The following is a 13683-nucleotide window of genomic DNA, read 5'->3' as shown; positions in this document are numbered from 1 at the left end:
ACAGACAATAGATTACACCACCTATAGAACAACTGGTTTAATGCCAGACAGCATCTTGACTGCATATTCTTTCCACAGCTTATCGTATACACTCTAATTATTCCATGTAACTTCAGTCACCCGATGATTGCTGCCAGAGTCTAACATCACAGCTATATTTCCATAACAGCCTATGGCATACAATGGATTAGAGTTTGTTCACTACCATTAATGATGTTGCAACTCCAGCTCTGTTGCAAATTATCTTAGTGTGTCCAGTAATCTTTCTGCTTTGGTTGCTCTAGGTAGTACGAGTGTTGCTGCACTGATTGCAGAGAGGTGAGGTGAGGTGGAATGGTGGTAAAGTCAAAAGTGCTTCTTGCTCTGGATCTCGATGGCTCTCTTGTAGTCCTGGATGGCTTCTCCCCTCTTGCCCAACTTGCCCCGCACCTCCGCCCGTCGCTTGTAGACCAAGGGGTCGTCTGGTTGTAGATTTAGGGCTGGCGATATGGAGCAATGGAAACGACAGTACACAAATGTTAACATAAACATATGAACTTCACACAAATCTAGACCCAGTTTGGAACTTGATTTGCAGTAGCGGGATTGATTAAAGTCAACAGTGTCGAGATCTGCTCTCCTGATACTTGAACTTCCCCATCAGTGTCAAATTTTCAAGAAAGAGAATACCAGTACAGAAAATGTTATTCGGCAGTTTGTGTCGTAACAGGGATTTCCAATATTCAACAGCTTTCAAAAACGTGCACTAATAACCCTCAAACACAATTAACTACATCCTTCCTCTTAGAAATACATGACCCACTCACAATGATGATGGACTACAATAGCTGTCCCTCAGACTCAAGAGTTTCAGAGATAACAAAATCAGAAACTAAAACATAAACAAATAGGAACATATTTAAAGGAATGCAAAGATATGAATACGACTCTAAATTTGAAATAGCTTTTATGAACTAATTAAGAGTGTATGATTCTGAGAGCAACTGAAAGTTTATTTAAAGAAAATTCCTTTTGAAATGTCTGAGATATCCAAAAACAAAGTAAAACAAAGTAGTCCAAATAAAAAGTGTGACTCAATTTAACTGTAATTGTTGTTATCTCACAAAAAGTTTAAACCTGAATCCCCATCTAAACCAGAACTACATCATCCCTTTAACCCGTCGAGGACGAGACCTGAGTATACTCAGGCCGGGGTCTAAGGGAAATTTATGTTGTAGCAAAATCAGTCCGTCCTCGGCGGGTTAAGATCACTCAGCACATGGACATGTGAAGACAGATGGCATACCTTCCGAGTAGTCATTCTCAGCAAGCTGGTAGCGTTTGAGAGATGTGTAGAGGTTGCCTCGATTGAAGTACAGGTGAGCAGAGAATGGACTCAGCTTGACCGCTTCAAAGAAGTCCTCCAGAGCTCCCCTCGCATCCCTCATCAGCACCTGGGATGATGAGTTGGCAGTGAAAGGGAGGGGGAGAGATTAAAGATAGGGAAGCATATGGTAGAGGGCAAACCTGGCAACAGAGGCAGGCCATAATGACTAAAGCCTAATAAATCATACGATCACATGGATAAACACACACTTCAAGCACAGATATATACAATACTCAAATTGACTTACAAAACGCTGCCCAGATTTAAATATAAATCGGTTGCAAAATGAATACTTTAGCAAAACATTTTACTTTCTCTATTGATAAAATCCTCCACGGAGAATATGATACACACGCTAAATTTGTGATTGGATGAAGCACATTGGTGTAATGGTGTGATTCAACACATACCTTTGTGATGGCTCTGTTGAGAAGTGCTGATTCATCTGACGGATTCAGTTCCAGCGTCTTGTCATAAAACTGGAGTGCCTGTACAAATTAAAGGACATAGTTACAGAAGCTTAGATGTGGCAAGCAATCCTTACTGTATATCACTTTGTCTGTACAGAATGTGTTTGTAAATAATACATCTCTACATCTGCAGCCACTTGAGTATGACTCAAAATTTGAAAATCAAGCAAATTCTAGATACTAAAGTCAACATATCATGAATTTATGAATATCAAATTACCACAAACACTCAAGGTCATATTATAACTTCTGTTAATCCACACATGTTGGCCTATTTTCAGAGTCAGGCATAAATGACAAATGCTTCTCATAGTTCCTTAGTTGTGAACTAAATGCTAAAATCAACAAGCTATATTTTCAGCATTTGTGCAACTATGCAAAATATATTCACAAGATGAGATATTACATAATATCTAACTACAAAATTACCAAATAGTATACAGAAGATATAGAGGTTTGTTCCGAGATTTTGATTTTTTTTTTTTTTTTTTTGATACTTAACTCAGTGCTCATTTAAGGGAAGTGCTGAACCAGAGAAGCTTGTCCAACAAAGTGCCGTGAGGTTTTTGGATCTTGTGTTTTTGCTTGTATGATCATGCTTCAGAGGTTCTGGTAACTTTTATCAAGTACCATCAGTGATAGTGAGAGGTGAAATACAGTAAAGATGGATGAAGCCACTACAGTAAGACAGGGGAGTCATACATTATGTAAGTCCCACACAGTGAGTACCTGAATGAACTGTCGATTGCTGAAGTAGAGGTTGGCGGCATTGAAGAAGGCCAGGGCGTATTTGGGGTCCTTTCGGATGGCCGCCTGGTAGTCGGTCATGGCACTCTCGTGGTCCTGTAGGAACTGGTTGACCACACCCCGATTCACAAAGAGCTCCGCAGTCTTGGCGATGCGGAGGGCGGTGTTCATGTCCAGCAGGGCTGCATAGGGGTCGCTCATCTGTAGCGACACCATGGCTCGCCCTTCCAGGGCCGGACGGTATTCTAAAAGATGAGAAGGTGATAGTTTCTATAACCTAATGGACTGTTCATAATATCCTTATACTGTATACGCCATATATTTAGCAAGTCTAATTTCTCATGAATCAAGATTTCCCGACAATTTCGTGAGTGGTTAAATTTGCGATTGTAGAGCGTAGTAATAAACTAAGAAATGTATGCATGCATGTCACATTCATGTCGGGATCAGGGTAAATATTTTCGCATGTTTTAAAATTCGTAAATAATAATAGGGGATTAGAAGTTGAGGTCAGTTAGCACATATGCTTGATACACTAAAACAATTAACCTATTCATATTGCATTTGTGAATTATGGATGGCTTATGAGGATTTCAGGTTTCTGCATAAGAACTTAAAATATGTATATTTTGAAAGCTTGCATCCTAATGCAAGCCTCGGCTTTCATTGTATGGAGACACATTTGAGAGCTGGACGGATAGTAAGTGTTACAGGGGTGCATAACTGAGAGCGTATGGCAGAAAATTCACTCCTACGCTACAGTGGTGAAAAATTCTTAGAGGCACTCAAGATTGGAGCAGATTCCATGCATGGGAATGGTGACATAACCTATCTTAAGGTTCTTACACTCACCAGGGTTGAGCTGCAGGCAGGCAGAGAAGAGGTTCCACGCTAGTTTGTACTGGCCACTGATCTGCATGTTGTAGGCAAGATTGACTCTGGCCACCAGGCACTCCGGCTCCAAGAGCAAGGCTCTCTGGTAGTCTCTCCTGAAAGGGATAATGTGAGAGTTGAAAACATGATTGGAAATAGGACATTTACTCACTCAATAGACAGTGAGCATTATCTCACACAACATGAATTTCACAGCAAATAAGACATTTACTCACTCGACAGACTGTGACCTTAATTTCAAATAACATGAATTCCATCGCAAATTTGTTTTTTATGGTAACATGCATAATATAGACGAAATACTGAATATTGACCCTCAAATAACAATATTGTGGCTACAAGAACATACCCTGTCAGGGCACTGATAACGAAAAAAAAAAAGTGATATGAAAAAACAAATTGCATTTCATAGTGTCTGAGCATTCTTTGATACTGGAAAGAGGGCAATATTTCTACATACTAACAGAGCCTTTGAAATTTCCACTTCTCCACTTACATTGCAATGACCATAAATTTTGCCCAAGCAACTTTAAGCTGTGATGATGTGTAACACAGTAAGAAGATGATGACTCTCCGATACAACAGTAATCTTGGTCGTGTTTCTATTAAAGGGACAGGTCCAAGAACTTTGCCCTCATTAACATAACATTTGTACAATATGATGATTCCCTCGAAGCATGTCCAACTGTAAATATGCAACCAATATTTTTGGTACTATGTAAAACATAAAAATCTGGTTGTGAAGGATGGGGAAACCCCAAGATCCTAGCCACATACCTTGCCAGAAGAGTTGTTTCCCTGTGGCCATAATCCATGAAGGCATTACCCCTCCCAAGGTAGGCATCGATGAAGAATGGGTTGACCTCCAGTGCACTACTGTATATCGCCACTGCATCCTCTAGACGATTGAGTCTAGAAATTGAAAATCAAAATACAAACAAAGAAATTTGTATAAACCATCCAAATTCTTGATGAAGATGGACCTTCAAGAGTCACCATAGCTTTTTTATATTATCTGTGTATTATCATATCTTTGGGCATGACTCCTTCTGAAGGTTAAACAATATGAATATTTCATTATTCTATCCTTTATACCTGCAGTCACTCACATCCATCTCCACCTCCTCTGAATAATATTCTTGACTTTAAAGGGATAGTACAGTATTGGTGGAGATGAGAATTGGGCTTATAACTCTTTGCGAGATACCAAGAAAACACTTATGATATACTACAGAGCATACCATTTTAAGAGGAATTCAAAGTTTATTTGATGAAAATCGGGTGTGCAATGAATGAAACATCCAAAAACAAAGTAAAACAAAGCGATCGTAATAAAGTGTGGGTCCCACACTTTATCAGAATTGCTCTTTTTTGGATATCTCAGCCATTTCCAAACCAATTTTCATCAAATAAACGTTGAATTCCTCATAGAATTACATGCTCTTTCATATTTCATAAGAGGTTTCTCATTATCTCACAAAAAAAAATGTTAGAAACCTGAAATTAGGTCTCAACCAAAACTGTACGATCCCTTTAATGATCCTAATTAGTGTCCTAGAACATGCCTTTGTACCCTTTATTTCTTGGTTTCTGATACCGTCCTTCCACAAATGTGATGTTCTCCATATCTCAATGTCTTTCGATGTCGGAGTCACATTCTATCTCTTTGAACACTCATAAAACAGAATGAGAAAGTCAGATTGCCTAGCAATCACCAGTATCCAAACTATGCCTTCTTCCTGTAAGAGAATCTGCATTGAGTATAGCACATGATGTATTATGACAAAAAAGTGTCATGTCTCTTTACTACACCAGTATCTTTCAAGAAGTTTCACAACAGTGTGTAATTGCATAATATTCAGTAATCAACCGAACACACTCTCTTTTCTGTATATTCAGACTATTATGGCTTTGGTTCATGATCATCTCTCAGATGCTCTACACACATGTACACAATCTCAGCAAGTTCCTATTACTCACTTATGGCAACATAGTCCAAGTGTGTGTCTGATCTTGGGGTCCCTTGGACTGACCTGTATGTTCACAATGATGCAAAAATCAACCAAGATGGCTCAATAATGTAAGAATGAAATGGAAACAGGGTTGCACATTATGCAAAGATTTAAAGTTTAATTACAATATCGAAATTCTAAACATGTATCTCAAGTTGGGGCATGCTTTATGAGGAGCACAACAGGTTCCTTTTGGATGACAATGATTTTATGTGTCTACAATGCTCAATAGATTTTGTGACAGCACAGCACAGCACTTTCCACAATAAAGGAAGGGAGAAAGGTACAAACAATGGATCCACAAACAAATTTACAAGACAGTCACTATATAAATAGCTACAAGGCAACCACACGAGTATTGTGGGTATTCATCTTATAATCACATAATGCCCTATTAGGACAGGATTAGCTGCTGAAGATTTGTATGTATGAGGCTAGAAACATGCATAACTATAGAGAAGCACTCTGAGAGTGTAGACCTCAGCCAAGCAACTCATTTCCACAACTGATCTTGTTCTTCCATAGAAATCAGTGATTTCAACCCATATGCATGCATACTGAAAGTTGCCCAAATTTCCAATAGAAGCCTTTTGTTTTGTCATTAACTTCCAGCTGCGCGGCACGCCTCACCCTAGCAGAAACTAGAACATGGACTAAAGTGCATGCTCTAGTTTCTGCTAGGGGGACCTCCTCCTCCCTTGGCAACGGTAAAAATTGGAATCATTCAATGCTACATACCTCCACAGCCTGCGCAAAGTCATCTCTGGCATTCTTGTAGTCCTTCTGGGCAAAGTACATGAGTCCTCTGTTGATCAACACCTACAAGAATTATGCAAGGAATCAGAAAATTAATTGCTGGTAAAGGCATTCATCCATTGTGAGTCAATCATTCAAATAATAATGAACTTTTGGATTTCATCCTGGTTTTATAACTTCAATTAAAGAGTAAATCTAAATACATACATGTCAAATTATAAAATGGTGAATAGTATGATGCAATATGTTAATTCTTCTGCCTGATTTGTTGCAAATGAAAATACTATGAATATAAGCAGAGACATTTTGCAAAAAAGAAAGGGTTGCAACACAACCATCTCAAAAGACGAGACAAGAATGACACACAATATAACTGATAATTTCTTACACAATTCCCAACTATGCAACAGAACACCTAAAGAAGCTCTGGATAACAGACAGATAAGAAGTGTTGATATAAGCTCTTTGGAAATAAGAAATCATGATATGTGTGCCTAGATTGTAGTCAATTTGTATATTTTGATGAAGCACATCTGGGGGGTGTTTCATCAATCTAGTCAGCGCTGACAAGTTGTCAGCACTGACAATTTTAGCAAAATCCTTGGTTTTGATTGGCTGAGATGCTCTGGTCACTGACTGTTACCATTATGGTGATTGTCAGAGACTGACAACTTGTCAGCGCTGACAACTTTCATGAAACGATACCCTGAATGCCAGTAAAATGCAGATCTAGAGCAGAATCGCGAAGAAAGGAAGAGGTGAAAGCGCTCACCTTGAGAGAATTCTCCTCCCCCAGCATGAGGACAATCCCGTAGTCCCTCTGCGCCTTCTGGTAGTCACCCACGGTGTGGTAGCAGACTGCCCGGTTGAAGTAGGCCAGAGAGCAGGTGGTGTCCAGCTCAATGGCCTGGCACAAGTCCTTGATGGCCAGGTCAAAGGCCTTGATGTAGTACTTCAGGGCACCTCTGTCATGTACAACAGATGCACTAACAACTTACATATCAAGGTTATAGCGACAAAGATTTGATAGCAATCGGCTTGTGGTCTATCGCTTGATGTGCATGTTTAGGAAAGTGCAGATGCTGATCTGGAGTAGATGTCCTCCATGATCAAATCATTACATAACATTGCCATCATTGATCACATAGAAATAACCATACAACAAGGTATACATGTATATAGCTTGTAACACTGAATATATTGGAAAGTGTTTTATCACACCCTTTGTTAAGTTTGTTTTTTTCAAATGGGCAGGTTTAAAATCATCAATGAATAAGCAATGTCTCAATTAAGAGAAATATACACAAACAAAGGAGGAAATATGAATGCAATTATTTATTTTCATTTTCATTTGATTCAGTCTTCTTTCAACAGGGTAGCCCCATCAGTATGCATATTTGTAATAAGATATCCCCAAATTCATGATGCACATACCTATAGAGGTAGGCCCTGACACTGTTTGGTTGCAGGCGGATGGCCTGGTTACAGTTGTAAATGCCCTTAGAGTACCTCCCTCGCTGGCCATAGTATGCAGCTCTACTCAGGTAGGCCTGGAAGAGTTTGGGATTCAGGGCCAGGGCTCGGTTAAAATCCAGAATACCCTTGGCTTGATGGAGCCTGGTCCTTGTCAGACCTCTCTGGTAGTAGGCCTGTAAAGAGAATACACACAAGAAGAAAGTTTGTTTGTTTGTTCATTTTCCATCTGAGAAGATGGCTGGATAGCCCATATTCAATTACACTAAGCTGGACTTCCATGGGGTCCAACTGCATGTGAGGCGGGACCACTTCACCGGGTTAAACACCCTGCTCTTTGTGATGAATGAATGAAGTGGGATCTTTTACGTGCATGAGTTGCGACTCTCTCACACACCGGAAAGTCCTGGGGGGGTATTTCATGAAGCACTTTGTAAGATTTTTTTTTTCTGACAAACAGTTACAAGCTACAGAAATCCTTGCATCTGACTGGCTGAAAGCAAATTTGTCTGACAAATTGTTGGACAAAATGCTTCATGAAATGCCCCCTGATCCAACACTGCAAATCAAACAAATCATTTTCGTACTGCAGGAAGTAATGACATATTGTACTTTTTTGTACAGAAATTAAGTAAGGAGTCAACTATCAGATATTCCACAGTTAAGGCAGGAGAGAAGCAATGGTTCTTAAACCTTGCAGGTAATTTCACACGAGCCTCTTTCCTCCAGCAACATCAGCTGTAAATTACACGGTCTGATACTTCAGGATATCAGCTCATGAGAACTAGCTTTATTGAGCAATTCAGGTATCTTGGTGAGTTACTCATGTCGAGGTTTGCCTTACCTCTGGGTAATCTTGGTTGATCTTGATAGCACTGTTGAAGGCCTCGTAGGCCTTGAGTATGTTTGGAATCTCCATGTGACACATTCCTATCAGGTAGTAGACCTCTGCCGCCTCCATCGGCCACGTCTGACGTTCTTGCCAGGGTTTCTGGAAAATGGCAGTGAAGATATGAAATCATTCGTCCATTTTACAAAGTTAAAGAGATACAGAAGTATCAACTACATGTAGCATATACCTGTTACTTAGAATGTAAGTACACACTCTCTCTTCAAAATGCAGAAGTTGGCAATCCATGCCTTTTGTCAAGGAACATACAATACTTCATACTAAGTTTCCTCACCCACAAAAAAAAAAAAATGTCATTATTCAGACAATGATAGGCAGCAAGTATCATTCTCAACGAACACAAAACAATGTTCAGAAATCATTAAGTCATCTTCAAAATGGCATCCAACACGGTAATAAATCAATACTAAAATGCTAAGTTTTATCTATTTCAACTCTACAGTTTTAAATAGTTGCATGCTCTGACGATGAAAATTCACTTGCTGGTCTTTATGAAGAAGCAAAAGTATGGTTGTCATCTACTGGGAATTAAACCTACGTAGTATGACCTTTTTTCTCACTCTTGTGACAAGTTAGAGGCACTTTACCACAGCACCACATGGCAACTTACCATGAATTGCCTGTCATCTACTGGGGATTGAACCTTTGACTGTTCTTTCTTTTGACAAGGTTAGAGCCACTTTACCACAGCACCATATGGCAGTTTACCATGAATTGCATGTCATCTACTGTGGATTGAACCTATTACTTTTTTCTCTTATGACTAGTTACAGCCACTTTTCCACAGCACCACATGGCAGCCTACCATGAATCCAAGGGCCTTCTCCAGACTCTCCACAGCCTCCCGGTACTTCTTGGCCTTGATTTCCGTCTTGCCAAGGAGGATGTATAGCGGGGCGGAGGGACTGACTTTGGCCGTGCTGGACAGGACGTCGATGGCCCGGCCATAGTTGTGCAGGAAGCTCTGAACAGCCGCCTGCTGAGTGGGTGAGGAGCCCAGCCCATGGGCCAACTCGGCTGCATGTCTTTTAAGATAAAGCAGAAAAGAGAGTAAAAACCGAGAGTAAACACCAATATGGATAAGATGGGAGAATGATGATGCCTTTTCCAGGTTTCTGTTCATTCTAATTTGGTGAGAGAATGCTCGTATATTCAATTGTTGTTGTTTTATTTGATAAATGAAATGATTGATCTTTATATGATTCAATTTCACAATATTTTTTGAATAGTGTTAACTTATCTTACAGCCAATTAGGTTATCAAGTACAGGGCCCGGTTTTATCAAAAGATATAATCATTTATAAATTTCCTTACCACACAGGCTGGCATAGACTTACAATAGAAATCAACTATATAACCAATTATAACTCTTCATAAAACAGGGCCCAGAACCATTTAGATCCAATATGAATATGATCCATTCATGAAATCAAATAACTCGTACAAAATTGCCCTAAATTCACATTTACACCACATCACAGAATTGTATATGTAACTTTGGTGGCCACATGTACAAGGAAATTAATGAGCATATACCCAAAGACTGTCATAATTAAATCAATGTTGTGAGCAGCTGCATTATGTAGGCCAATAACATATCATGTGGCCTTGTCTGCAAGACTGAACCTACAAGGAACAAAGACCATACAGAACAAATTTTTGCTGACCATTACACACACTTGTTACATTTCACTACCAGACACTCATATCAATAGCTGTTGGTAATGAAAATGGCTTACAATGTTCCATATCATAACACCTTGCTTGTTTCTTTCTATAATACGAAGGCACATAGTGATAAATCATCACTCAGGCAGAATTTGCACAAGTCATCACAAATGTCATCTGAAAAACAAGTGAAATAACAGAATGACAGATTTTGCCAAAGATATAAAACAACAAGAAGAACAAATACAATTTTAACAAGGAAGGTATTAGCTATCCTCCCCAAGCCCCCCAAATAATATTAGATAATTAAGAAATCAAAAAAAAAAAATATCAAGATGACGATGATAAAGATGGTAACATTCATGTGAATACAAGTAATTTGATAGCTAACCGAACACAGAAGCTGGCAAGTTCCAGGTTGTTCATCTTGAGGAGGATCTGTCCACGAAGCATGTAGTAGTGCTGCTGGTCTGGCCTCAGGTGGATGGCTCTGGTGAAATCCTTGAGGGCGTTCTTCAGCTGTGAATATCAACAATTTCACACAAATTTTTAGAATCAATCACTTCCAATCATTTCAGATCTGCAAGGACACCAACAATCCAAACTAAGGGCAAAAACAGACCCTTCATAGCATTATAACCCATAAACCATCGAATGTTGGTACGTTTATCCTGGAATGCCGAGGGTTAATGACAGGGAGCCAGGTTGTCATATAATTATTTGGAGAGATCCTCAGACAAAAGTTTTCATCAACAAATGCAAGATCAATGGTCATCTATCTCTTTTTTATTTACGGTACACAATGTAGTCTTATCACATTCAGTACAATGCACTATGATCACATATAGACGATCACAGTACATTGTATAACGGTTTATTGACCAAGGGTTGCCTTTGCAGTGTTAGCTCTGTTCTCAAACAGGACTATGTCACTATTACACCAGTATTATCAGAAACCCAATTTACACCAAAGTGAAGACGGACCAATAGGGGGAAAAACATCTTGTGCAAGGATTTTAGTACAGGAAATGATTTGAATCCAGCTCCTTCTATTGAAGTGAGAATCCACAGCCAAATCCACTACACCATAGAGGACATGCTACAAAAGAAATCAACAGCACACTGAATAATTAATTGTGTCAAAAAACAGAATTTTAAAAACTTACATCATGGATCTTATGATGTGCTTCTCCTCGGCACACAAAAGCTCTGACGTAGGTTGGATCCACTTTCACTGCGTTAGTGAACTTCTGGATAGCTCTGCAGGCACAGACAAAGTATGGAAGTCAGATATTACTGTATGTAATGTACACATTACAAAAGGACAAAGATTTTGATGGCATAATCCCTATTAAGACGACAACTATATATCATCTGCTACGATAATGATTGGCTGGGTTGATCTATTTGTCGCATATAAACACTCCTATAAAATTAAGTTTCTGCATAAATAAAAAAAAAACCCTGATAATTCAGGATTGGCAGATAAATGAAAAGCAATCAAAACATAAGGGAAACAGAAATTACAAACTGTGTTTATTGAGGATGGAGGCAAATTTGGGGGGGCTTTCATGTTTTTACAGGATGGAAATAGTGGATGATAAGAACTAATAAAAGAAATATGATAATTCATAATAAAAACTACCGGCAGTTAATATCAACTTCAAAGATCAAAAAGACCTTTTGCGGCACTGCCTCTCAGAATTTCATGTCTCTCTGGATCTAAAAAATCTAGGAATTCACTGAGAAAGCGGGAGTATTGATATTTCGCATCTTTTCTGCCAAGACTTTCCCCCACAGAGGACACCTGACATACTTGTGATAGTTGTCCTTGTCCATCATGTAGATGAGTCCCAGATTGACGTGGGCGGCTGCGATGGTTCGGTCCAGCTTGAGCACGCTGTCGAAGTCCGTGATGGCGTCTTCGTGTCGGCCCATGTCCATGTACAGGATGCCGCGGTGGAAGAAAGCCATCACGTTATCGTAGCTGTCGTTCAGCATGATTGAGATGCTCAGATCCTGGGCAAAGAACGAGAAAATGACGGCATGATTGCATTTAAAAGATGTTATAGTGTGATGATGGAGGGTATACATTGGGGTTAGTCTGCTCCATGTAGACAAGAAATTATCATCATTTTTTTTTCCTGTCATGTTGATTTACCTCAGCATAAAAGTTAAGTAAGTGGGCAACAAGCCTAAAAAGCACAGGAAGTTTGCAAAACCTGACAAGAAAATAATGAGGTATAATTTCTACTCTTTGGCCCTGTTGCAGGAAAATGATGGTGATTAGTCAGGAGACATTTTGTACCCTTAATGTGCTAGGACAGTTGTGAGCTGGTGTGAACACTGTTTACATTCAGTACACTGTACATTTTGAAGCAAAATTTTACTGAATATTTCAGCACCAGCATTATGATTTATCTATTCCCATCACCAAAGCAAGAGAAGGGTGCAAAAACTAGATGGTAGGCCCATTTGTGCCTCAAGCATAATCCACATGCGCCTTTAAATATTCTCTACTAAAACTATGTGTCAATTGGAAGAATATGTGAATATGGCAATTGGGTATATGTAGTTAAGGTCTTGGTAAATTGCCAGTTAACAATAGTTAGCTGTGGGTGGTACCTGTAGAGACTGCTTGGGGTGTGACTTGCGAAGCAGGCAACCCCTGTGGTAGAAAGCCACATTGTTGTTCGGATCCAGATGCACAGCAGCCGAGAGGTCCGCCACAGCCTCCTTGTACATACCCTGCTTGGCGAAGGCCCGACCTCGATAGGTGTGACCTATGGCATTGTTAGGCTCTTGCACCAGGAGTTCGGTAAAATCTTTGATGGCCGCCATCCAGTTCCTGCAATGTATAATAACATCGTAATTATGCCCACATCGGTCAGCAAAATTCTACAAACTCAAATGTTCTACTTTATCAACAGACTGCCAATAGCATTTCAGAGGAAAAGCTTATGGAAATGTTCAAGGAACTTATACTAATGGATATAAAAAAACTTATGGAAAGTTGATGATCATCACATACAATAAGTGTTTGGAGCAGACTGCATGCACATGATAACACAATAATACCGAGAGTGGAGTAACCCCTGCTGCTGCTGATTTTAACTCACTTGTTCATCTCAAACTGGTAAAGACCCCTCTTCATGATGGCCTTGGTCATGTTGGGCATGAGACGGGTGGCTTCCCGGTAGTCTTCCAGGGCTAGTAGCATCTCACCTCTCTGCAGGCAAAGGCATGTCATGGTAGAGCTTTTACGTAACAGTTCTTGTTTTTGCATTCGACAGGGTTTGCTTCTCTTTACACACAAGACACAGGGACCCATACAGGACTTACATATCATGACCCTCAAGATAATTTGTGTCTACATTACATCCTCTC

The 13683-nt window shown here is 39.6% G+C and overlaps 1 protein-coding gene across 1 annotated transcript in view; it reads right to left on the bottom strand.

Annotated features, from left to right (window-relative positions):
• Positions 1-345: 345 nt before the first annotated feature.
• Positions 346-13683, bottom strand: part of LOC139728064 (uncharacterized) — a 46819-nt gene continuing 33481 nt past the window's right edge. The window contains exons 29-45 of the mRNA XM_071639027.1: positions 13416-13525; positions 12922-13144; positions 12113-12315; positions 11463-11556; positions 10688-10815; positions 9434-9653; positions 8563-8709; positions 7680-7894; positions 7018-7210; positions 6228-6308; positions 5458-5510; positions 4255-4389; positions 3436-3572; positions 2566-2828; positions 1777-1854; positions 1286-1433; positions 346-479 (exon numbers count right to left, since the gene is read on the bottom strand). Of these exons, the coding sequence (XP_071495128.1) occupies positions 346-479; positions 1286-1433; positions 1777-1854; positions 2566-2828; positions 3436-3572; positions 4255-4389; positions 5458-5510; positions 6228-6308; positions 7018-7210; positions 7680-7894; positions 8563-8709; positions 9434-9653; positions 10688-10815; positions 11463-11556; positions 12113-12315; positions 12922-13144; positions 13416-13525 (2562 nt within the window). The remainder of the gene's footprint in view (positions 480-1285; positions 1434-1776; positions 1855-2565; positions 2829-3435; positions 3573-4254; positions 4390-5457; positions 5511-6227; positions 6309-7017; positions 7211-7679; positions 7895-8562; positions 8710-9433; positions 9654-10687; positions 10816-11462; positions 11557-12112; positions 12316-12921; positions 13145-13415; positions 13526-13683) is intronic.

The sequence above is a fragment of the Diadema antillarum genome, unplaced genomic scaffold (assembly GCF_040938485.1).
Source record: "Diadema antillarum isolate AM-2024a unplaced genomic scaffold, OU_Dant_1.0 seq00000163_RagTag, whole genome shotgun sequence".
Taxonomy (NCBI): domain Eukaryota; kingdom Metazoa; phylum Echinodermata; class Echinoidea; order Diadematoida; family Diadematidae; genus Diadema; species Diadema antillarum.
This window is presented reverse-complemented; position numbering and strand designations above follow the sequence as displayed.